We start from the raw sequence: 25,422 nt of genomic DNA, 5'->3' as shown, positions 1-25,422 counted from the left end.
GAGAATGGCATGAGCAGACTACTATACATCTAATCAGAATTATAGATAGCAAAGAGAGAGCAAATAGGCACAGACAATATTGAACACACAGTATAATAAAATAAAGTCACGGGATATAATTCATAATTCATTCAACATGAATTCACAATTCATGTTCACAGGACATATTCATTCCAGAACATAAATACAAAATATTAAATAAGAAATGTTGAGTTTAATCCAGAAACACAAGATAGCTTTAGTATTTAAAAATCAATAATTGACAAGAAAATGTGAAAATATCATATGATAACTCAGTAGATGCAGAAAAAGCATTTGGAAAAACCCAGCACCATTCATAACATGCAAAATTATCCCAAACCTTTAAAAAAATATCAGGATAGGACGGAACTACCTTAACCTGATAACATAACATAACATAAGCATAACATAACATAACATAACATAAGCACCTCTTATGTTAAAATATATGAAATTGCTGTTTTTGTAGGTCAAAATGGTCAAATGTCACTAATTTTTATATCTTTTAACCTAATACAAAAGGCTACAGCAAACATAGTCAATGGGGACATCCTAAAAGCCTTCGCTCTGATGTTGATACAAGGTGAGGGGCTCACTCATCATTTCCATTAAACATCGTGCTGACGTCCTCTTCAGTGCAATAGGGCACGAAAAGGAAACAAGGAATATTTGGAAAAGTACAAACAAAATATCATTATTTACAAGGGATGTGATTATATTTATTAAAAAAGCCTAAACCATGCACATGTAATGAAAATCAGTAAGAGAGTTGAATAAGATTACATTTCTTTTTATCAACAAAAACATTAGGAGGGATTGGGATTCCCATGTATAATACCACGAAAAATATATGCTTCTCAAATGAAATCTAACAATGTGGAGTAAATTATAAAACTTTAGTGAAAATTATTAAAGAAGACAAATCATTAGAGAAATATACCACATTCATGGATTGGAAGACTCAGTGTTGTCAAGGTATAAAGTCTCAATCTGATCTATAGTTAAATTCATACCAATCAAAACTCCAACAATTTTGGAAATTGACAAGCTGAGTCTAAAGTTTATGTGTAAGAGTCTAAAGGGCCTAGAAGAAAAAAGAAACTTTTAAGGAAGAAGGGTGAGATGCAGTGTTGGCTCAGGGAAAAACAAATAAACCAATGGAACAACACAAAGACCTAAAATACATGGATGTGTGAAGTCTGAGTACATGACTGGAGGCACCGATTATTGGGGAAAGGATGAATTTTTCAGTAACTGATACTGAATATGGATAAAATAGAAATGTTATACATTTCTCACAACTCTCCCAAAGATTCACACCAGCTGAATTAAAGAAGTAATGTGAAAGGCAAAATAATAAAGCTTCCAAAGAATATATGAGAGAATATTTTATCATCTTAAAGTGGCAGGATTTCTCACCCAAGAAATAAAAACCACACAATTTTAAGGAAGGCACTGATAAATTTGAAAGCAATTCTTAAAATTAAAGACTTCTTTAAAACTCATCATAAAAATTATGAAAAAAGTCATATACTGTAAGATGATATTTATAAAACATATTAACTGTGGGAGGATTATACCCAGAATATGTAAAGAACTCATATACAAAATCAATAAGGAAATTACCTACCTGAGAAATGAGTGCAGAATTTAAACAGACATCTCACAAGAGAGGACAACAAAGTGGGCAATGAACATATGGATAGGCTGCCAACCTCATTAGTAAACAGAGAAATGCAATCTAAAACCCCAGTGAGACATCACTACACATCAAATCAACAAAAATTAAAAAGTTGAAAAATATTAAACATTGGTGAAAAATATGGATCAACATATTCTCTTTCCCTGTGGTGAAATGAGTACCAGCACTTTGGAAAGAGTTAGGCATCACCTGGCAAAGCTGAACTTGTGCATGCCCTATGACCCAGCAAATTCCACTACTAGATCAGAAACTCCGAAAGAAAAACGCATGCACAGGTGAACCAGGAGATATCTACAAAAATATTCACAGCAGCATTAAACAACTCAAATATTAACCAAAGTAAAGTGGATAAATACATTGTGGTATATTTAGACACTGGAATGTGTAGTGTAAACCCTGACAGTTGGCTTTTCTTTTTGTAATGCAAGGGCCTGACTTAAACTTTGAGAGCCCACTTCAAAGAGGGCTATCTCTAATAAACATATCACCAGCCACAGGACTAGATAAAGTGCCCAGCCGACCGCCACTCCCACCCCTCTATGCTCCTTTGTTTTAAAAATCTTGGTTGATTTCAATAACTGAGTACTTAGGCAGCTTTTTTTTTTTTTTCTCTTCCTGTCCTTTAAATTTTCCCTCCTATGTTTTTAATTTGCCAATAAAGAGAAAGAGTGAGCCCTCAAAACCCTAGGCTCCCACCCCAATAAAAGCAGAACCCAGGCCTGTGTTCTCTCTCTCCTCCCTACCCCTCACCGTGACCTCGTGTGGCCCCAGGTGTGCTGTGTAATTTCCAGGTCCTGTAAGTAATAACCCTTTTATTTTTCAAAGTTTCCTGATGATTATTGCTGAAGGGCATCTTGCAATCATAAAAAGAACCACAAGGGCCAGAGCAACCACAATATTGGTTACTGATAGGCTCAGACAGGCACAAAACAGACTGCTAACAGCAATGAGGACACAGGTGTATATCTCAAACACAACAGAGAGCAAGTCACAGCTGATTACCTACAATGTAGTTCCATTTATATAAAGTTCAAAAGCAGGCAAAATGGGACAAAGGATTTGATTGTTTAGGAATACATTCAAAGTTGGGAAAAAGAAAAGTAAGAAAACAAGTAACACAAGATTCATGATAGTGGTTACCTCTGAGGTAGCGTCTTAGCTCCGGCTGCTGTAACAAATTACAGCACTGGGGCACTTGAACGACAAACATTTGTTTCCCACAGTTCTGAAGACTGGGAGGTCCAAGATCAAGGTGCACGCAGATTTGGTTCTTGGTGGGGACCCTTTTCCTGGCTTGTTGATGGCTGTCTTCTGGTCCTGTCCTCACACAGTGGAGAGAGAGAGGGCTAGCTCTCTTCCTCTAAAGGATACTAATCCTATCATGAGGGCTCCACCCTCAAGACCTAATTACTTCCCCAAAGGCCCCACCTTCAAATACCAGGATATCTGGGCTTCGACATTTTGAATTTGGGGGCACCCAATCATTCAATCCATAGCAGGTAGGAAGGGGTATGCCCCTGGGGAAGGACCACTGGGTGTTGCTGAGGTACTGACAATGTTCCATTTCTTAAGCTACATGTGGGCACATATGTGTTCATGTAATTATTCTTTAAACTCTACATACATATTTTATATGCTTTTCTATATGTGATATAGATTTTAGAGTTAAAAAAAAAAAGGAAAAGTGGTATCAAAATCCCTCTGGCTAATCTCAATGCACTGATGTCTTGAAATTTCTGGCTCTATTTATTAATCTAAACCCAGAAGAGAAAGGCACTTCTGATTTGGTCAAGCTCCTGTTTTTCCCTGCTAGTGTTGTGATTAAGGGTTCTCATTCCTTGGAGAATCTAAAGGCCAAAGGATATTAAGCTACTTTACCCACCCTCCACTTTGCTGAGTCTGTGCCCATCACACTGAGGTCCCCCACCTTTTGGATTCCCCAAGGAGAAAGTCAGGGTGAACCACATCCATTCAAAGCTGTATGGGGCTTCCGAGGCCTGACAGCAGGGGCAGGACTGTTTGGGACAAATATCAAAGCCTGGGACTCCTTCCTCCACTGATCTGGGTCCATCAGCCTCCAACCAAGGTCCTCACTTCCAAGAGACCCTAGGACGTTGGGTGCTATACATCTAGTTACCCCTGCCTCAGGCCTCCCAAGACCAAGACCAGGGATGGGGCTCTGGGAAGCCCCCTGTTTGGGGTAGAAGTCTTCTCATTGGTACTCAGCGTCCTAACCTGGACACCAGTTGGGGCCAAAACTCCTCCCTCTGCAAAACTGGGGCCGCCCCTTATCCCAAGGCCCTCCAATTCCTGTGACTCTCTAGGCAAAAATGAAGGGCTCCTGAGCTGAGTGCTCTGCTGTGGGTGTTCCAGGGATGAGAACACGCAGGCTCTGTGCAAGCTTCTCTGCTGGTTTGGGGTTCCCTCCTATCACTGAATCCCAACCCTGATTTTTATTGAACATCTAGAACTGGGGCCACCCCCCTAGGCAAAGCCCTCCTCTCCCTGTGACCCTCCAGGCAGAAATGAGGGGGCTCCTTGACCTGATAACTCTTTCCTGGGCCCCCCAGGGTGGCCAGCTGGAGCAGGATGGGGGAGATTTGTGGGGTCTCCTATGTTCTGGGGGTGGTGGGGTGGTTCCCTCACTCCTCATTCGCCGTCCCTCACCTTGACCCCGAGCACTGTGGCATCAGGCCCGTTCCTGCGATGCCACCCTCAGCAGACCTGGGGCTGCTCCCTCAGATCTTCTCCTTCCTGGAACCACTGAATTGGAAGTCAGGGTGACCCAAATCCAGTCACAGCTGCTCCAGACCTCCACTGGCAACAGGCAGGGCAGGGCTCTACAGTACCCTGCTGTTCTGGCTGAGTCCTTCCTTCATTCCTTACTCCGGGTCCTCACCTTGATATCAGTCGGAGGATCACACTTCTCCCTCTACTGACCCCTCTCTCCCTCCCTCCTTAGACCAAGGCCATCATGATCCTGAGAGTCCTGAAGGGACTGCTCAGCCTCACAGGCCTGCCTGGAGCCCTAGAGGTCTTGGAGTAGCCCTAGGCTGGTCTCTGTGGGTTTGCCTATATTCTGGGGTGTTGGTCTCCCCAGCCCTCTTACAGGGGGGTCCTCATTTTGGTTCCTGTCTCCTTGATTAAAGACTTCCTGGGAAGTTCCACATATCTTCAAACTCTTAAGCAGTTTCCCTTATTGTAAACTTTGTGGAAAATGGTTCCTTGTCTTGGAGTTACAAGAGATGAGGAAGCTGTACCTCCAGGAGGGGGAGGGAAGGAAGGAAGAAAAGATTCCTGCCTGGAAAGCACTGTGTTAGTCTCATGTAGGGGTCAGCAACTATGGCTCTCAGGCCAAATCCAGCCCACCACCTGTTTCTGCAAATATAGAATAGTTAAAACAGAGCCAAATTCATCTGTTACACATTATCTTTGGCTGCTTTTATGCTACAGTGGTGGCAGAGTTGAGTAGTCTTGACAGACTGTATGTCCCACAATGCCTAAAATAGTTACTCTCTGGCCCTTTAGAGAAAATGTTTGCCAATCCCTGATCTCCCGGGAGAGACCAGCATTCACACAAGTAAATTTAATTCAACGCAGGATATGATAAAAGCTAGGACCCGTAGAGAAAGTGCTCTGCAAGCACAGGAGAGCAGGAGGGCTTCTCCGAGGGAGGATGTTGGAGCTGAGCTTCAAGGAACAGGGTGGATTCGGGCCAGCTGAGATCCAAGAGGGCATCCTAGGTGAGACAGTCCTCCACCACGTCTGCTCATCGCAATCACTAGGGGAGCTTGGAATAGAGATGCCTGGTTCTCCCCTCTCAGAGATTCTGACTCAGTTGTTCTGGGGCAGGGCCTGGGCATCAAGATTTTTTAATGCTCCTCAGGTGACTCTGAGGGCAGCCCAGGTTGAGAAGCACTGGGCTAGAGAGGTGTGAAGGACCACGTAGGAGCAAGGTGTGGAGAGAACTCTGTCGGTGCAGGGGGAAAGGCAGAGCAGTGGGAGGTAAGCTTAGGAACTAGGGAGCTGACCTCCAGGCTAGAAATACTGGATTTTGTCCCAGGGAAAGGAACAATAATAGAATGTGGGCATGGGAGCAACATGATCAGAGCTGTACATAAAGAAGTGTAATCTAGAAGAAATGTGAAGAATCAATAAAAAAATAGGAGCCTGTTAGGGGCTATTTGTAAGAGTTTAAGCAAAACAAGGAGCACATCTTATCTAGGGCAGGGACACATGGCCAGGTAGATTCAGGAGGGTCAAAATTATAGGTTGGCCATGACATGAGTACCAACCCATCAGGATGGCCTCCACTATCCAGTCCCAGAGACCCCTGCTCTGGGAGCTTGATCCTTCAGTTTCTGGATCATGGAGAAGTATGGGGTCCTGGAGCAGAAGTTGAGGCCGGAGGCATTTGGGTGCTCAGCCCAGCAGCTGTTTACCCACGAGTGGTAAAGTATTTTTGAACTGAATGAGCATTGCTTTGGGGAGATGGTTTCTTCACCTGAGACATTTTGGACAGCCATTTGCAAGCGCTGGAGGCTAGCTGGATGTGGATGATGCTGAATGGATGGAGTCAGAGATGAGGGTAAGGTTTTGCATTTAGATGATTGGGGGAGTTTTGATGGCCACTAGAAGGCAAAGAAGACACAGAAAGAGGTGAAGGTCTTGAGAGACAGTGATTTGGTTTGGGATGTAAATAACCAGTTGGCATCAAAGTGGGACTGGCCTTTATTATTAGGTACATGCACAATTTTGAGTGACCTCTTTTCTATGTTCTCTTAAAATGGGCAAAAAGGCAGAAACTTCAAGAGACCCAGAGACCAGTGAGGGGAGTGATGCCCCTTCGTTCTTGCTGCCGCATTCAGATAGGACCCAACTGGTTTTATCCCTTGGCTTGTGAGATGTTTTTCTTTTGCATTTGTTCAAGCAGAACTGCATCTCCTGCTTTAAAGGAACAGCAAAGAAGGTTTTGCTAGTGGTCAGGATTCTGCTTCTGAGAAGGCAGGTATACTGGACTTTAAACAATCTCTTTTGACCCAGGTAAAATTGGAACAGTACCATCTAATCAGAAACCCAGTACCTTCTTTGAGGTCGGTTTAATGGCCAGATAGTTCTCAGTTCTTTAAAAGAAACATTAAACAACAGGCAGATACAATTACTATTATTACTATTATTATTATTATTATTATTAATTTATTATTTTTTGGACAAAGCTTTCTTATGGAAACTTGGGAAGCCTGACACATCCCATTAGTTGCTATCAGGTGAAATTAGTCTTTCTGGACAGGAATGACTTGAGTACAACAGACAACAGCCACTGTTGGTTGACCTCATTTGTATACCACGAGAAAGGAAAAAGAATCAATTGTGTGGTGAGTTCTATGATGATTCTTGGCCAATAAGGGTGAGCAGTCCTGCAAGGCTAATATCCTGAACTCTTACACTCCCAGCCCTTGGAGCACAGGGATAGGACACTGAGGGACCTTGCCACTCTATATGGGCAGAGTTTAGGTCCAAATGACAAAGGTGGTGAACACAGGCCACATAAGGAAAGAATTCCAAGGCTCTCAACCCAGAAGCTTTGGGGAAATGTGTAGACATCACCAGACGGCACAGAAAAAATATCAAGCCTCTTATGGATTTCTTCACAGCAAATGATATCCTCTGCCAGTGGTCACCAATTGAATGTGCGTCGGATTCACTCGGGGATCTGGTAAAATGCTGATGCCATAGGTGTGAGGCCGGGCACAAGAGTCTGCATTTTCAGCTAGCTACCAGGTGATGGTGACAGCTGGCCCACAGACTGTACTTTAAGTAGCAATATCCTGGAGAAACTCTACACTCACATAGACTGTTCTAGCAAATAGTACACTAGTGAGTCAGAGCAAGTCTAGTCCCTCTGAGAGGCCCTGAGGTGAGAGGGACACTGGGAAACACACTGGGTAAATGTCAAAGTTGACAAGTGATCTGGAGCAAAATGCTTGACCTCCTCGACCTCACCTCTGGGAAGAGTGTGTGTGGGGGGTGCTTTTGTAAATCCATTTGTATAATTTTAAACACAGTTCAGTCCATATTCAAGGGACAGGACCCCTGCTTTTGTGTCATTTTCTTGACAAAATATTATCCCATCTCTCTTGCATTAGAAGCCATTATTTATCAACATTGAACCCAGTGAGGAGGAAGATTCTCTGCCTGGTGTGTTATAAGATAGTGCCAAGTGATTTACCTTCCCTCTAGCAGAAGGGCCTGATGAACCTCTCCTCATCCACGTCATCTTCAAGCCAATAAGTTTTCATCTTCCCAAAGCCTGATGACTGCGTGGAAACACACATCATGATACTTTCCTTTAACTTCCTCATTTGTGAGATGTGGGGTTGTGTCTGGGCATTCTCTGGGGGTGTCCTCCAACTCCAATAATTCATGACTCTCAGAGAATATTAAATTCTCAATACTATAATCTGTGCATTAATAGAGCTTTCTTTTCTGACACGAGAGGCAGCTTACAAAGAGAGTTCAGAGTATTTCTAATAGGAAAAATCACCTGGGCTTTGGGTGGAGCTCTGAGCAATTAACACATACCAATCTTAAATGTCAATTTGGATTTTTATGCCCTGGGTGCCTCAAAGATTTTAGTCTCCTTGTCTTCCCATCTAATCCAGGAAAACTAGAGATACGGGGTCTACTTTAGGGGCAAATATGAATCATCACTATTAGCTATTAAAAGTGGTGACACTTTCAGGGGGCATTTACAGTTTAACCGTGGGCTGAACATGCCACACGTCTTGGGGGCGGGGGTGCATGGCAAATGGAATGGTGATACATCTGGGGAACAGAGAACCTTCTCCCAAATAACCTCATGGTGGTTATACACACCCCAACTCTGGAGCGCCCTTGGCCTGGTGGTCAGTGTGCCCCTCAGGGAACTGGCTGACTGATCTGATGGGCGGGCCTGGTTACCACTTCTCACCTAGGGCGCAGGGGGCATGGACAGCCCCCATCTGCAGCCAGTCGTTGTGTCGTTTCTTTGCTGCTTTCCTGCTCTCTGATGATTAGGATTATCCCAGAAAGCAGAGGCTCTCAAACTTTGGTATTCAAGCCCTAAAGAGAAAAATTTGGAATAACTGTCAAAATGATGAAGGTATATGGTCTGTTTCTGCAATTCCACATTTAAGATTTTTTTCCTACAGCAACACTTGCTCATGCATGAAATTATATATGGTATTCATTGCAACAGTGTTCATAATAGCAAGATATTGGAAACAACCTAAATGTTCATCAATGGTGGACTGGATAAATAAATTAGGAGGTATTTTGTAGCTGTAAGAAAAATGAGGAAGAACTTTCCTTATATAACAGGGAAAGATCTCCAAGATACGGTGTGTACTGAAGCAAGCAAGGGGCAAAACAATGCATATAATATACTACCATTTCTGTAAACTGGTGGTGGGATGCAGGAAAGCACATATTTGTATTTATTTGCATATGCATAAATAATGTCCAGAGGTACACACATATACGAAACTAGTAACAATAACCACCCTTTGGAGGAAGGTGGTGATGGATGCTGAAAACTGTGAGGACAGGGCAGCCTCGTGTCTTTTCACTGAATACCTTTTTGTGCTTTCAATTTTGAATCATGAGAATGTCTTACCTATTCAAAAGTTAAATATATCTATTTTAAAAACTTAATAAAACAAAATTCAAGTGTTCTGAGGAATCCCTGGGGGTGCTTTAAAATGCAGATTTTTTAGGTCACACCTTCAGATGTGCCAGAGTCAGTAGGGGTGGAATTGGGGAATCTGCATTTTGCAACCAGTGGCCTGGGTGATTCTGATATAGATGGTTCTGGAACCATCTATGGGGCATATAGCCACAGACTACATACATGCAAGAGCTATATTTTTTATTGAACATTGCATACATGCATCTGTCCATTTCATAAGTTATGCTTTATTATATTAAGAAATAAAACACATTTCTTATCTTCTATGACTTGAATATTCAGTTTACTACACTGGATTTGACCTAATGTCATACAGACTAGGTACAATGTGATAGAAGCACTGGGAACGTTTCTTGAAAAATCAGAATACAATCAATAAGCACACTTCAGAGATAGAATTTTACATGGTCACACAGTTAAGTTTGCACATTTAAAAGGATCTGAATCATTCATATTATTATTGTGAATTTCTTATAAATAATTCATTACTCTAAGGAGTCTAGGCAAAGCCAAGTCATGACATTATTTATACTACATACCACACCTGGAACTTGTTCTGAGTTATTTAATACAGAGCACATTTTTAATGCAATAAATATTTACAGTTAATAGTAACAAGTACAATTATAATTTACAAAATATGAGTCTAATATTTAAAACAAAACAGAAAATGACATTTAAGAAGTTTATGCCAGATATTTTTACAACTCACTGAATTGACCATTTCAACAAATTTTATTACCCAAAACCCTGCTGACTTGGATGCAAAAAGGTCATGTTAAAATCAGTCAAGTGCAAATTACAGAGAAAAAATTTTTTGAATAAAATCAGTTTTACTTCCTTAATGACGTACATGGTCACTATTGATATATCAGTATCAATAGCTAAAACGGAAGCAAAGTGGTGAAAAAAATCTGAGTTCACAACAGGCCCAAATTGTATAATGTACTTTGAACACTAAAATCCTGGATTATACCCAAATTTTCAAGCTTGTCTGGGAATTAATGAGGTGTTGAATGTGTGAGGGTATACTATCCATTAAAATGATTATTTTAAAAGAACATAAAATTACGTGAGTCCTTCCATGGTATTATATTGCTCTGGGAATGAAATTTAAATTGGGGGAAAAAAAGAAAATAATGTTATCTTCTACAATATGAGCTCAGAGAGGGCAGAGAGACAGTGGTGTCTGGGATTATAACATGGCACTTGGGATTAGGCCCTCAGATACCAAAGTCTATACCTGAGCCCATGACTTGGTCCCTTAGTCCAGGAGATATTTTTCTATTAGACGCTATTCATGTAGCCTGGGTCTCCAGGCTCCAGGAAGCCATCCACGGTCGTATCTTACTCTCTGGGGGCAGAAGCAGGGAAGTGGGTGGTTCCACCTCTTCCTGAAACCTTTTCTCCAACTAATCCTGATTCAAAGATGATGCCTGGACTGACTATTCTCATTCGGGGCCTCTCTCTGTACATGGCCCTTTGCCAAGGTTTTTTCCTCCTCGGTTAGTCATAGAACAAGGTGGAAAATTCTTCCCAGGGCCTCTGGTTGAAACTGAATTGTGTCTCTGGGAGCAACTGAACTAAGGGACTTCTATCCACCTACTTTGTACTGTATTTCAACCTCGGCCTGCAGCGAGTCCTTAACTTAGGTGCTTAGAAACATCTTCAATGCCTCTGTGTATATTCTTTGACTTTATCATGAGTTCAGGCCTTTGGACAAAATCTAGAGTAGGGCACAGGCCGGTCCATGAGGTCCAATGAAGTGAATTTCTCACATGGGTGGATCTGGGAAGCACTGCTGAGCAGTGGAGCAGCCGCGGACGTAAGAGAGATACAGGTCGGCGTGAATACTGTCATTGACCTGTGTCAGGTCGCCTTGGGAGAGAGAAGGGATCTCCAGGAGCCTCAGCTTCATCTTCTGAATGCTCTTCAGAGTGCTTGTGAGGATGAAGCAGTGTGCTTAGCATCCGGCACGTCATCGGTGCTTGGTGAAGCCGAGCCCCTTCCTTCCAGCACTTCTAGAGCCACAGAACTCCATTCGGACAATGACACCATTCACTCCCTTGTGCCAAGTTAAACAGACTCACTTGGCAGGCAGCAGGCTATCCTGTAACCGGGGAAGTGACGATCAGCGCTGTTCTTCAGTATCATAGAATGGGCCGTGAGAATGAATAAGATCAGGTTATACTGAAATTTATGAAATCACCATTTTGTATGTCAAATCTGGCCCAGTCTTTGCAGTTTCATGTTTCAGCCTCATAGTTCCATGGGCCTTTTAATCTAATAGTGGATGGTCACTAGTCAGTGTTATTTACAAATGTCCACAGTAAATAAAGGATGTAAAGCAGCTCTTAGGCCAGCAGGGGAGGCTTGGAGTAGATGAGGCAATGGGTATAAAAGTGCTTTGTGGGCCATGAACACTAGGGCAATGCAAAGTATTGTTTGAATTGTGAACATGTAATATTTTAACCGAGGGGCTCTTATTTAAAGTTTAAAAAAAATTAGATAAATTCCACGGAATGCATTTCTAACGTGAAGTTTCACATGAGAAAAGTTTGTTTTCAGTGTGCAATTTGTTGATTACTGAAGTTAATGCTTAGCCCTCACCTAGAAGGGCATCTGGGAAGGCCAAAGTCACGGTAAGAGATTGCCTAATATTACAGTTGTTTCTGTGTTGGCGCATGCGCGCGCATGTGTGTGTTAGGGGGTGGTTGTTGAGATGGGGGCCAAGAGAAATGACCATCCAGATAGTTTGTTAGGGTTTGGTTTCATTGAATAGTTCATACAAAGCTTAGTCCCAGGAAAGTGAATAATTCCTTTGTTTTCAGCTGCTAATCCACTTTATGAAAATTCAGCCAAAAATTAGACAGATGTGTTCCATTTCTCCCAGCAACCCAGGGTTAATTCTAATTTTTTTTTTTTTTTAAATTAAGGTACTGGGGATTGAACCCAGGACCTCATGCATGCTTAGCATGCGCTCTACCACTGGACTATTTCCCTCCCCAGTACTAAGCTACTCTTTAACAACAGCTCCTTCCTGATGTTGGTGTGAAAGGCACAAATGGCAAGAAAGTTTGCACTGCTCCCCCCATCTCACCACAACACAGTGTGTACAATTATTCAACTTCCATACAGTCAGCTTCCCAGGGCCATAGTTTCTATCTGGCTCCTAGGAAAAGTGACTTAGCCATCTTGCAGTCCACAGATTGAGGATGTCATTCAATTTGTAGTCTCCAAACAAAACTAATCACTATTACCAGAAGCCACTTGGTGCATGAACAGAGGTCTAGGCCAATAACCAACTGCTACTCTAGGCATAAACGAAGACTTTATAACAAGTGTGCCTGTGGAAAAGTTCATTGGTTTCTATTCAACGTATGTTTTCATAACAAGTTGAACTTGGTTCATGTGAAGCAGCCTCTAAGCTGTTTATTTATCTAAGGGTTCTCCATCCTTCAAGATTAAACCAAATTGTGGGGCAAAGTGGGAAATCCAGGGCTTGGCAATGAGGAGGAAGGCCAGGTTCAATGAGGAGAGAGGGTGAGGGCAGCCAGAGGACAGGGGTTAGCCATCCACATTCATGGAGGCTCCTCCCCTCAATGGCAGGACAAGGCCCTGACTGCGCCATGCAGGGAGGATCATCTTGCTGCAGAACATCCCTCCTAACAGCGGCCGCACCTTCCCTGCCAGCAGTAGCTGTTGGTGGGAAGACTGCTTCCTTTATTGCTTAATCTATCACTGTTGAGCTGCCTGCCTCAGGGAGGCTCAATTTAAGATAGATTGAAAGGTAGTGTCTGTCAATTGAATAAACACAGATGGTTTTCCACAGCCAAAATTGATTTTTCCCCCTCACCAAAGATATAAGCACTAAACGTGATTATCTTTGGAAGCCAGGCGTGCAATGTCTTAGCTCCAGCCCCTGCCACGCTCTCCCCTAGCAGAGAGGTGATACCACATGGGGGCTTGGATCTCTCTCACCAAGATTATAGGTTCTGAAGGAGAAATAAAAATTTGACTTCCCTAGAGAAGGGCCCAGCTAAGTTCATCTGAAACAAAAGGTTTGAGTCAATCCATCAGTAGATTCACAAAATAATTTGACCAATCCTAGGTCACCGGCTGGCAAAGGCCTCCTCCAACCCTTTCACTTAAGAGTCTAAAAGAGGTGATAGGATTTGCCTAAGAACACACAGCTAGACATAGACATTGATCTCCTGTTTATCCAGAAGCTAGAAAGGAGGCCAGAGGCAGTCTATGCCATGGTGCTAACTGAAGGATAAGACCGACTCCCAAAATGGCTTTGGAAGCAGGTAGAACAGAGATGTCGAACAAGTCATGTTAGGAACACAGAGTGCTATACACCTTAGCAACTAACCAGGTATGGAGTCACTCATACTCAAGAGTGTTGGAGCAAGCCAAGGGTAGAATTATGGAGCAGTCATTCAAGATAACAGGGGCATGGAGGTTGACAAAGGGTCAATAGCAAGAGTACTCTTTGTACAATGAGGAGATAGCAATATGTTTTTTTCTGTCTCTTTCAGCTCTAACTACAAAATATGACAAGCTAATGGGACATCATTCATACAAATTACTCCAAGCCATAGAATAGTCTTTTTCTCCTCCCATTCCGCTAATGGGAACATGAGTGTAGAACGTGGTTGAAGGATTTCTCAAGAGGAGCTGTTGCAAAGGTAGCAGAAGTGAGGCAGCTGTGAGCAGGTGGTTACATAAGGGCTTAAGAGACAGAACTAGAAACAATGATGGAGCTCAGAGGATCTTAGCAAGAGAAGGGACTGTCCTCTGATTCTAGAGATGAAAAAAAATGATAGCCAAGGTCATACAGCTAGAGACAGAGTTAGGACATCAAGCTTAAAATCTGGTCCTTTCAGCTACACTACCTGTCTTCTTTCAAACTGGCCCCTCTAATTAAGGAGCGCTGGGGAAGCAGGTGTGTACAGTACATAAGTGCACGTGGCCAGTAGAAGTGCAGAGTTCACTCCAGCTCATACAACCATAAACACAGATCTTTACAACGGTCTAGGTCCTAACTTCAAAGCTCTGCAGACAGTGAGCGCCTCCTTGTATCAAAAAAGAAAAATCTTTTAAAATGTGCCATGTAGAAATGAGAGCTGACTGTTCTATCTCACCTGGATAGAGAAAACCACAACTAAAACTGTCTTAGGGTGGGAGGGCACATTTGCAGAATTTGGACTTATCTGAAAGCGGGTTAACACGTTTGCAATCTGTCAGAATTGGCCTGTCCTTGAGTCAACAAAAACTTGACTCAGGATTTCTAAAGTAAGAGAGTCAAAATCTTTTACTCACTTAAAATGAAAAAGATTTAAGTCCAGTATTTTTCTGCACATGGGCTGTTTCCTAAATACTCTTAAGTAGAAAGTTAATGTAGCTGTTTTTCAATTGGTTCTTAAAGCTAAGAGCCCTGCAACTTTTTTACACATGTTCAGACAAAAACACATTATTATTGGCATTGTATTCATTTCCTGCAACAGACTTTAGGTGAAGCAGACGTTAAATGTAAACGTGTTTCTATTTCCACAATAAATGTAAATGTGTTTCTATTTCCGCTCGAACATGATCCCTTTCTTCTCATGTGAAACTACTGCTTCAATGTAGCAGACAATGACAGCCAAATAGAAGTAAACACATTTGGCTGAAAACTTATATACCAAACAAAACAAAACAAAAAAACTATACTTTATGCACTTAATAAATATTTGATGAATTTGATAACATGATCAGTTTTCCCCCAAAAGGATTTCTCTGATATGGTGGAACTGTACCATCGATGATGATAGTTGGGTAACAGCAAAAAGGACCTCCATCATGTTAGAATTCAGAGTGTGAGATACCACTCCACAGCCACATCTGGACATTGATACAAATGTCAATGTGTTTGGTTGTGTTTTTGTCTTAAAATGACGCAGTGAATGTTTCTCCTATGTCCTTAGCAATGTCTTTAAAAAACAATCAACACTCTGGGATTTGTTTTAAATTGGCTTCCAGTGTTATCAATTTGGGGACTGTCCCTTATCATGAGACTCTCCTGGAGTTGACTTTTTGTGCTACGAGTGTAAAAAAAAGTTCCTTGGTTTGTGACTATAAATATTCCTGAACAATGACTGAAACCATATTTTTAAAGCACTAGCTTCTGCTTAAAGAAACGACAGGGTGAAGTCTTTCACAAAGTGGACATTCAGTGTACAATTTCTGCTATATAAATCTGGCTGTTCATACAGTTTCTATGACTTAGTGGACCACATCTGGATATCAGGGTTTAATGATTAAAATAATGATTTCCTACCTGGTCCCTTTTCTAAAAGGGGGAACGTGTATTCTACATTGGAAGTGTCATTCACAAGTTGAAATGGAAAACATAAACCTTGATGGGCCTTTCAAACATAATAGTGACCCATTTGGGCCTCTACACAACCCACCTACACCACTTACGAGCCTTCCAAAAGGTCTTTTGAGGATACAGAGACAATAACAGATGTGAGGGTTCCTTATGGGTAATAAGCAAAACTAGGGGTCTCTAGGCAGGGCAGGATCAAGGGTCAGTCTAGACGTACCCCTCGTGACAGATGTTTCCGTTGATGAGGCTGAAGGTGGCCACAGAGGGGTTGGTGCTCTTGAATGAGGTCATGCAGGTGGTGCTCCTGCCGGTGCTGTGAGACCGGGTCATCAGGCCGGGCCGGCAACAGAGGAGCTGGGTGTTGAACTGCTTCCTGAAACTCTTGCTCAGCAGGTAGAGGGCAAAAGGGTTCACGCAGGAGTTGGTGAAGGCCAGGAGGCGGGCACAGATGCTGGTGACAAAGTGGAGCATGGAGGTGTCCACTTCGGAGTAGTGGTAAGAGCGGTACAGGTAGATGACATGGTTGGGGAGCCAGCAGAAGGCAAAGAGGCCCACGAACACCAGCACTGTCTTAGCCAGGCGCTTTCGGGATTCGATCTGTGGAGAGAGTCACCCAGAGAGAGACAGGGGGACCGAGGGACAGGGTGGGGGAACACAGAGACAAAGACAGGGAAAAGGAATTTGGGAAATAGACGGGCTCACAAAGTCACAGAAAACGAGTTCCATAAGAGAGAGAGAGAAAGGAGGGAAAAGCAACAGAAACAGAGAAAGCAAGCAAGTTAGAAACACAGAAAGGGAAAGGCCGGGAAGCAGAAATCAATGAGGTAGAGTACCGTTAGAACGTGCCACTGAGAGCAGATCTTCACACAAAGTAGATTACGCGCTTCAGCGGACACACAATGAAATTCTAGTAAGTGCCCTCTTTTTCCTCAGGAGAGCATTGGTGCAGTTATCAAGCATATGACTTCAGGCCTTTTAGCTCCACAGTTAATAATTTCTTTTTCCCTCTGATGCTTGAAAAAGTGGCCAGCTTTGTCCTTCCTCAATGGCCAAAGCAAGGTAACTGCCTATTATTACCTTTTTTACTCTCAAGTTATTTCTGGTCTTTACTATATAGGAAGGGTCTTAGACCAAGCAGGCTGAGTATCTCCTTTGTTCCCAACTCCCCCTGCTACTGCAAGGGAAACATCATTCTCATTAAAGAATTTGGGGTACAATGGATGTGCACTATTGAGAGGTCTTTCAAGCAGGGAGATAGTTTCACTGAGAAGTGCCACTCTCCCCCCCATAATTGAGTGGGGAAAAAAGAATTTTAGAGGGTGCAGCCCCCAACTGAGTCAGCTATACATTTTAAATGGATGGAGAGTCTTTCTGCTTTTCCATCACAAATATCGCATGATCTACATTTGGACTAGAAGGCAAAAACTGACAAAGAGGAGAAAGCCAGAGCCTTGGTTTCTACCATTTAAAGCCTGAGGGTGAAATCGTGGGGGTGACAGGGCAGGGGATAGGGAAGGAAGTCTAACACATACAGAGGGCATCCTGCATTCTGGGCAACCTAGGGGTACATATGCTCTCTCTTGTAATCCTCCAATGGCCTTACAAGATAAGAGTTATGACCCTACATCATGGATGAGAAATTGACACTTACAGAGGGTAAGTGAGTAAGTCAGGAAGTCTGGATTTGAACTCACATCAATGCGAACCCATCTTAATCAAACTATTTCTTTTTCTTCAACTGGCCTCATTTTCCTGCCCCTTCTGCTTTATCACATGTGGTAACCCTCTTCGTATCCAAGCAATGTGATTGGAGTTCAAAGAAGTCATATCCCTGTAAGCCTCAACATTTTATTTTATTTTTTAAAACAACACTTTTTCAGATATTTCTCAAAAAGAAACCCATACTCCAAATCTTTCAGGTTCTCAACACCTCCTAGCTTAGGTCTTTCATAAGAGAACAGGATTCTGAAGAACACCTGAATCCCTGGTCTTCTGCAGCTAGGCATTCCCATTTACCATCTGGTCGCAGATCACTCACCTCTTCTCATTGCAGAGTCAGGCGACGTGACCACCTAACTACTGGACTTGTCAGTGGAGTCTAAAAGGAATGCAAGGCATCAAATGCCCAAGGAGGAAATGAATCACTCCTAAGCACCCACCTGCTTCTTGACATGTATGTTCCCTTCCACGGGTAGATTGTAAGCACTCTGGATCAGATTTTTGGCAATGAAGTAGTAGTAAACAGAGATGATGGACAGTGGGATGATGTAGAAGACCAGGAAGGAAGCCATGGAGTGGATCTTGGGGTGCAGCTCATTAGAGTGTGGGTACGGGGCACAGCTAATGAAAGTCTGGTTGGTGCTTTCCTCGTGGAAGGGATGTAGGTCAGAAAACACAGCCTCTGGGATGGCCAGAAGCATGGAGATGATCCAGATCAGTGCGGCTTTGAGGCAGATCTTCATCAAAGCATGGGAGGCTTGGATATCCATTGGCCGCACGATAGCTTTGTACCTGGGGCAGGAAAGAGGGAACATTCTGTGTTAAGTTGCCTAGTATTATTGTGGATGCCCGGGCTGGGACTAGGGTGAGGCCAGCTAGGCACCTGAGGTGCAATACTTAAGGAGGTGCTCATTCTCGGGTTCGACTCTGAACTCACAGTTGAGTGTCTCCTTAAATGTTGCACCCCAAGCACCTTGCTCACCTTATCCTAGTCCAAGCCCTGAAGGATGCTGTGCACTTTCTCCAGCAGTAACATTCTGGCCATATTCTCTCAGAAAAGCTGAAGCTCCTTTCAGTTTTCTTCTTAGATCATAGAAATGAATAACAAAGAATGTTTAACAAAGAACACAGGAACAAGAATGTTGGCTTTTTTTCTCTTGGCAAAGCCTTCATTTTGAGTATTCAAATGCAGTTTAGGAAACCTTTAGTCACCAAGTATTTACATATGCCTCTTTTCTTTTTCAAAGGTTGCAGAACAAATAGTTTGCTAAAAAAGTTATACACAAGAGCATCCCTGTAATTGTCAAATTAATCTTCCCCCTGCCCTACTTTCTTTCAGCCTCATCTTCTCTTGCAGTATTTAGATCCTTCCTGGTTTCCATGCTGCTACCTGTGCCCCTGTCTTGGGTTGAGTGCTCTTAGAAGCAGACACTGAGATGAAGTCAGGAGGACAAAGAGTTTATCATTTAGGAATACCAGTGGGGAAAAAGGGAGGAAGCAGAACTGGGCAGAGGGAGCTGTCAGACCCTGATGCAAACCTGACAAGTGTTTGTGACCAGTGAAAGTGACCAAGTTTGCCCAGAAATTTCCCAGTTTTAACACTGAAAGTCCTATATCCTGGGAAATTTTTCAGTCCCAGTAATCGGAACAGTTGGTCACCCTACACTAGCCCAATGGGAAGCTCAGGAGCAAAGACTGCCCAATGGAGGAGTCCTATCTTGGTGGAAATGATCAAGCCGGTGTATCACCACCTTGCTTGGTCATTGGTTGGGGCCACCCAGAAACAGTCTGACCTCAGTTACTACCTGGTTCTGTCATTGGGCAGGAACTGCCCAAGAAGAGCATGACCATAGCTTGAAACTGAAGCGGACCCAGAGGAGCTGACAGCTGGAGGTGGTGAGCTAACCACAGTCCCCATAGTTGGACAATGAGTCTGTTCTTCAAGGGAGATCTGAGCAGAGTATCTCCATGTCTGGTACAACTCCCCATACAACACAGAGCATGGTGGGCTGCACACCTATTTTCTGTCTGCTTGTCTGAGAACCCACAAGAGGATGAGCCTCTGGTGGGCAAAGACTGTGTCTTTTTCTATCTTCATATCAGCCGGTACTGTGATCTGCACACACTGTACAAACATTTGCTCAATTGTGCATGAGCTGCTACAGTATGGAATTTGATATGAGTTGGGACCACACAAACATGAGGGTGTTCATTGCTGAAAGTGCTATGTTAACACTGGGTTCTGCCTCTGATACTCTTTTATATAATGGACTTCAGAGACAGAGGAACAGTTATTTCCACTTGTTTCCATGTTAATTAAACCTCCATTGAGTTACCACTCTTGGCTACACCCTGAATCCTCACTCACTTTCTGCCTCCCTCCAGGGAAGGGGGAGTGAGTTATTAAGTGGTGAGTTTAGGAAACAGAACCTAGCATGTGCACTGGGCTCAGCGAGGCCTGTGGCTTATCTAACTGTCCCTGACTAGGGGAATGGCACATCTAATATAGGAGATCAGGGTGTCTGCAAGTTCATTACTGCTATGGACCTAAGTCCTAGTTGGACCAGGGTAGATACTCAGTCATCTAAACCAGTCAGTAGACTGCCTGGCCAGCTACTAAAGAGTCTCTCTTTCTCGTAAATATTTAAACTAAAAAACTGAGAGGATATAGTTAGTAATCACAGATGCTAGAAATGGAAGATTATGATGTCAAGGAAGATGAATAAGCAAAGTAGGTAGACAGAGAGAAAGAGATGAATGATGCAGACATAAAAGAAGAAGCTGAGATGATGCGGCCCTAAGTCATACAGAGGGTCCTTGGTTCCTGGCCCATGAACTACATTTGAATGTTCAAGAGGTCTCCTGTTACCGTCTTACAATTCTCGCATTCCCTTTTCACTTGAGTTAGTTTGAGTGGCCTCCATTCTTTGTCAACAAAAGAACTTTAGAACAATTAAACACGATGGTCATGTAAGTTATCAGATTTTACTTGCAGGATCATTTTGCATAGGTCTTCCCCCACTTGCTGCCCTCTGAAAGAATGAGCTGTCAACATTTGGTTGTACTTAAGAGAGACTAGTCTATGTCCTGTTTTTAAATTCTCCATCACTTCCCTGCCTCCCTCCTTTCTTCATGCCCAGTCCCAGAGTCTCCATCCATCTGAATCCTATCCTTCCAAATTCCAGCTTCTAAGTATTATTTTGAAGATTTGTTGACCAATCTAGGCCTCCATACTTTCCATTCCTTTTCCCAACCTGTCTAATTTTACTCTTCTCATTTCGTGCTTACCATGCACTATCTTGAATTGTTTGCTAGCTTTCCATGGGCATGTCTTTTCTACCTAACTTTCTTATAAGTTCCTGAGGTCAGAAGCTTACATCTCTTCCCTTTTTTCCGTATCACTTAAATGCTCCAGGTCCTCTGTTCTGCATATCACTTATTTCAAATAGAGGCTCAGCAAATACTTGCTAATTAATTGATTAATAACATGTGATTTGCAGATGTGTCTTTTATTTTCAACTTCTCACAAACAAGCAAGAGCAGATTCACTTTCACACACTTAGTAAGAATCATTCTTCCACAGACTGACAAATTCACTCCTCTGATACTATAGGGCTGAAGACAATTGCTTCCCACTTCTGAAAACTTGTGTGCTTCATTTTTCTCATGCAAACACTGCAAAGGTCAAAAACATTCTCTGCGCAAGATTAATGTGTCAAAGGGATTTTTGGCAAGTGGAAGTAGCTGGCGTCCAAACCCAGGGTTGGAAACCTTTGCCCAGAGAAAGGTATGTCTTTTATTCAAATATGGGCAGTTTGTTTATTTTTAAGGATACAATATTTCAGCCCTTATTTGTCCATAATTACCTACTGAAGTCTGTAGCAATTGTTGAACAAGAAAATTTTAAAATCTCCATTACAATACTAATGCATACACTACCTGGAGAGGACTGAGAAAATGAAATTAACTAAAATGGTCTTGAGGGTAATTGACACACTGTCAGCATTTAAATTAGAATCCTAATACCTCATAAGATTTGACAAGACTATTAAACACTGGCTTTATTCTCCCCTGAGAATAACGCCAAAAACTTTTCTGAAGAAATGTGAGGCAATTATTAACTGGTTTGTGAAATGACTATAATCCAGAGCAGTGGAGTCTTCTCTCCTTTGAGCTCTTATTCTGCAAGTGAAGAGCTTGCTGATTCTGGGTGCTCATCTAACCGTTATCTTTAAGTATGTAACAGATTAGTCATGCCTTTCTGTTCTTCTCTCTGGGCCAAATAACTACAATGTTCTTTTTCACTCCTTCTTAATATACTCCAGTTTCCTCTGGGCTCTACTGTGAACTTGGGAGCAGAGAGATCTAGTTCCTAATGGTGATTCTCCATACTAGCTTTATGATCTTAAATAAATCATGGACTCTTTGCACCTAAGTATTCTCACTCCTGGACAGGAGGTAATTCCTGCAACCTTCAATGTAATAACTGATTCAGGCAAAAATGATAAAACCAGAGGGAGAGGCTTTAGGGGAACAAGATATTCACAGTCTCAAAGAGTCTCCCCACGGATTACTATCTAATTACAAAGGGAAAATGTACCTTTATGTTGGGGAGATCCAGAGGTCACCCCTCTCTCTAATCAAGTGGTCAAACCCCACAGAGAACTTCATAAGGCCAAGCAGGCACAAGGTCTGGGGCCCATGATACCTTTAGAGGCTCAGGAAAATGTTTTAATTTCTTTTAAAATCAGAAGAAAAAAATGAATATAATGCATCTTGGATTATATTTATAATTGTGCCAATACAATTATAAAATATGATTTTTAGTATTTTTTATGGATAAGGGATCCCACGAAGGTAAAAGTGCAAAGGGCCCAGGAAATTTGTAAAGCAGCCCTGATCAAACTTAGCATCACCAGTAGCAGGACAATCTGCAATCATGTGCTTCCTGATGCAGAGCAACGGGAAGACATAACATTGCCTAAGCAGTATTCTTGTTCCCAATTTTTCACTTGAATCTAACTAGGAGGAAACAATCAGACAAATCCAATTCTGGCACATTCTACAAGATAACTGGCTTGGATTCATCAAAACAGTCAACACTGTTTTTTCAGAAGAATGTAGGGGAGCTACTATTCTACCTTAAAAGAGATTAAACAAATATAACAAGTAGTCTTTTTCACAGTATTTACATATGTCAAAGCATTATGTTCTATACCCTAAACTTATATAATGTTATGTGTCAATTATATCTCAAAACAACTGGAAAAAAAAAGAAAGATATAACAAGTGAATGCAATGTATACACCTTGATTTGATCCTGGATTTAGGAAAAAGAAAAGCTACAAAAGATATTTTTGGGACCATGGGGGAAATTTGATTATGGGTTACATATTAGATGGTACTAAGGAATTATTGTTAAATTCACTAAGTATGCTAATGGCATTGGGTTATGTAGAAGAGTGTCCTTGTCCTTAGGAAATACACAGTGATATACTTAGGAGTGAAAGTTCAGGATGTTTGGACCTTACTTTCCAGAGTTCAGCAAAATAAAACAAAACACACACACACACATACACACTAGAAAGTGAGAACAAAGTCTAGGAAATGTTAATTGTGGAATGTGGGTGGGTATTATACAGGAGTTTATAAACAGGTTGGGGGGAAACATACACTAAAATACAGAATTTTAAAAAGATGAACTAACAGTAAAATAATTTTAAAATAATATGTTATATATTTTATTAACAGTATACCCTTTTGTCATTGGAAAACTTTATTATAACTATAGTGTGACTGCATGAGTCATACCTGATTAGCGCCTCTACCAAGAATGAGGGAATTGTCTTCTCTGTTATGTTCAGATTGGTCTCTTGAACTCACAATTTTTATATCACCTACAGTCTGTGGGGGTTGGTTTTGCTCTGGTTTGTTTTGGCAGGAATATTTTTAAGCCACTTTTCCATTTGGGGAGGTTAATTATGCACAAGCATGCGTCAGTATGCAATGCCTCTCCATCTTCTGAAAGTGCAGGGAAGAGTAAGGTCACTGTTGATACCTGTACATGGTGGGACCCCTACTTCTGCTGCCTGAACTACGGACGACAAGGGATCGTCTGACGTGGACTCAGTGACAGGGAGAGCTTCAATTTGGATACTACATAGTATTAACTTTTAGTTCATCCTTCTTTTTAAATAAAAATCAATATAAGTAGACATGAACCCCACTTTGGGGTCCAGTGTCCCAGAACACACTTTCCAGAAAATTTAGCAAAGGTTTCAGGGGGCTTTCTAAGGATCTGCAATGAAGACCTGTCTCCGGAGGAAGCAAGCTTTAAACCCAGGGCAGAGGATCTAGATCCACCTTACGAAGTGTAATCATGCCTTTTCTTTTTCTCAGTTTCTTCAGAGAGATTAAGATATAGATCATGGATCCACCCAGGACCACCCCTGAGGAAAGTCCTGAAGTCACCTTTTTGTGAATCAAAATTTCCCCTCCATGGTGTTCTCTTCCCATAGAAGCCCACTGCCTCCCTGAGATCAAACCCTTCTTTGAGGAGGGGAGTGCATATCAGCCATTCTTTAGTATGGACTGAAGTCAATGAGATCACCTTCCTTATGAGAGTCCTACCTCTGATTATGGAAGAAAGGCTCTGTTTCCCAATAAAGGCATTTTTGTTTATTTCTCCAGCAGATGGAGGAGACATCTGGGGGGCAAGGGCTGCTGACAGTTAGACCTGTACATATTTACTTTCTTCAAAGGCTTACTTTACAACTACCATGTGGGAATTTTTTTCTTGTAACAGATTGCAGAGGAATAAGACCATTCTATACCTGGGTTTCAGTTAGATTGAGTCTGTTAAGAACAACAACAATAATAATGCTAAAACTTACTGAGACTTTCTATGGATCAGGTAACTATGCTATGAGTCTTGTTTAAATTGTCACTTTTTATCCTCACAACAATTCTATGGGGCAGGTACTAATATTATTGCTCTTTTACAGATAATGGAACTGAGGCAAAGTAACTTTTCCCAGGCCATCAGTGCTAAGCATTGGAGACAAGATTTGAGCCCAGGCAGGGGCTGTCCCCTAAGTCTACACTCCTAGGCCCTGCTGTTTCCTATCATGATGGTCCTGTGGTTGACCAGGCAATCTGATACCAAGAGGGAGACACCGTTACAAATGGAGATTTTCCTTATAAATGTAAACGTCTCTCATAGGAGGGTAACTGCTACTCAGTTTTTAGATCTTCGCCTCTGTCTGCTCTCTTAAAAATAAGCAGCTTAAAATAATCCTTGGGCCAAAGAGGCACATTTTGAGGTGGCAAATTCTGCTCCCCTTCACTGGTATTGGAATTAAGGGAGAAAACCAAAGAAATGATCAGAATGTCTGCTCCCCACCTGCTGCAGCCATGTTGAAAGTAGTGTATTTCTGGGCAGACCCAAAATTCTTGTTCTCCCTTGAGTCTGTTATACCTAATCTCCTGCCTTTTCACCCCTATATACACATCCTGAGGTTCTTCGTGGCCTGAGGCCTAGAGTGAAGTCTGGGCTCTTTCATATATTCAGAGGCCTCAGGGCCTAAAAAGGCCATCTGAGTGAGACCCTGGAGCAGAGGCAAAAAGGCACCAACCAGGGAAGGACTAAAAACCAAAGGCTGGAAGGAGGCTAGAGAAAGAGTCATTGATGCGGGGAGGGTTTCAGAAGTACAGGTACTGGTTCTGGGATATAAGGGATGTAGAAGCTGACGTATAAAATGGGAAGAGAAATGCAAGCAACTGGTGGACATCTGACGGTGCTTTGGCAGAAAGAGTTGAGCAACTATTGACCCCTGGGCCCAAAATGGGTTTCAGCAGGATGATCTAATTCCAAAGCTCAGC

The 25,422-nt window shown here is 42.3% G+C and overlaps 1 protein-coding gene across 3 annotated transcripts in view; it reads right to left on the bottom strand.

The window, feature by feature from the left end:
• The window catches only part of GRPR (gastrin releasing peptide receptor), a 112,291-nt gene that overhangs the window by 69,182 nt on the left and 17,687 nt on the right, over positions 1 to 25,422 (bottom strand). The window contains exons 2-6 of one of the 3 annotated variants that reach the window (XM_032475596.1): positions 17,982 to 18,333; positions 16,040 to 16,419; positions 8,694 to 8,824; positions 7,953 to 8,040; positions 2,864 to 3,040 (exon numbers count right to left, since the gene is read on the bottom strand). In XM_032475596.1, the coding sequence (XP_032331487.1) occupies positions 8,818 to 8,824; positions 16,040 to 16,419; positions 17,982 to 18,333 (739 nt within the window). In that variant the 3' untranslated portion in view covers positions 2,864 to 3,040; positions 7,953 to 8,040; positions 8,694 to 8,817. Of the gene's footprint in view, positions 1 to 2,863; positions 3,041 to 7,952; positions 8,041 to 8,693; positions 8,825 to 9,623; positions 16,420 to 17,981; positions 18,334 to 25,422 lie in introns of those variants that run through there. The other 2 variants (XM_032475595.1, XM_006193036.3) reach the window with 2 other exon arrangements.

This window comes from Camelus ferus, chromosome X, assembly GCF_009834535.1.
Source record: "Camelus ferus isolate YT-003-E chromosome X, BCGSAC_Cfer_1.0, whole genome shotgun sequence".
Classification (NCBI taxonomy): domain Eukaryota; kingdom Metazoa; phylum Chordata; class Mammalia; order Artiodactyla; family Camelidae; genus Camelus; species Camelus ferus.
Note: the sequence above shows the minus strand (reverse complement) of the source record. Positions and strands in the feature narration are given on the sequence as shown.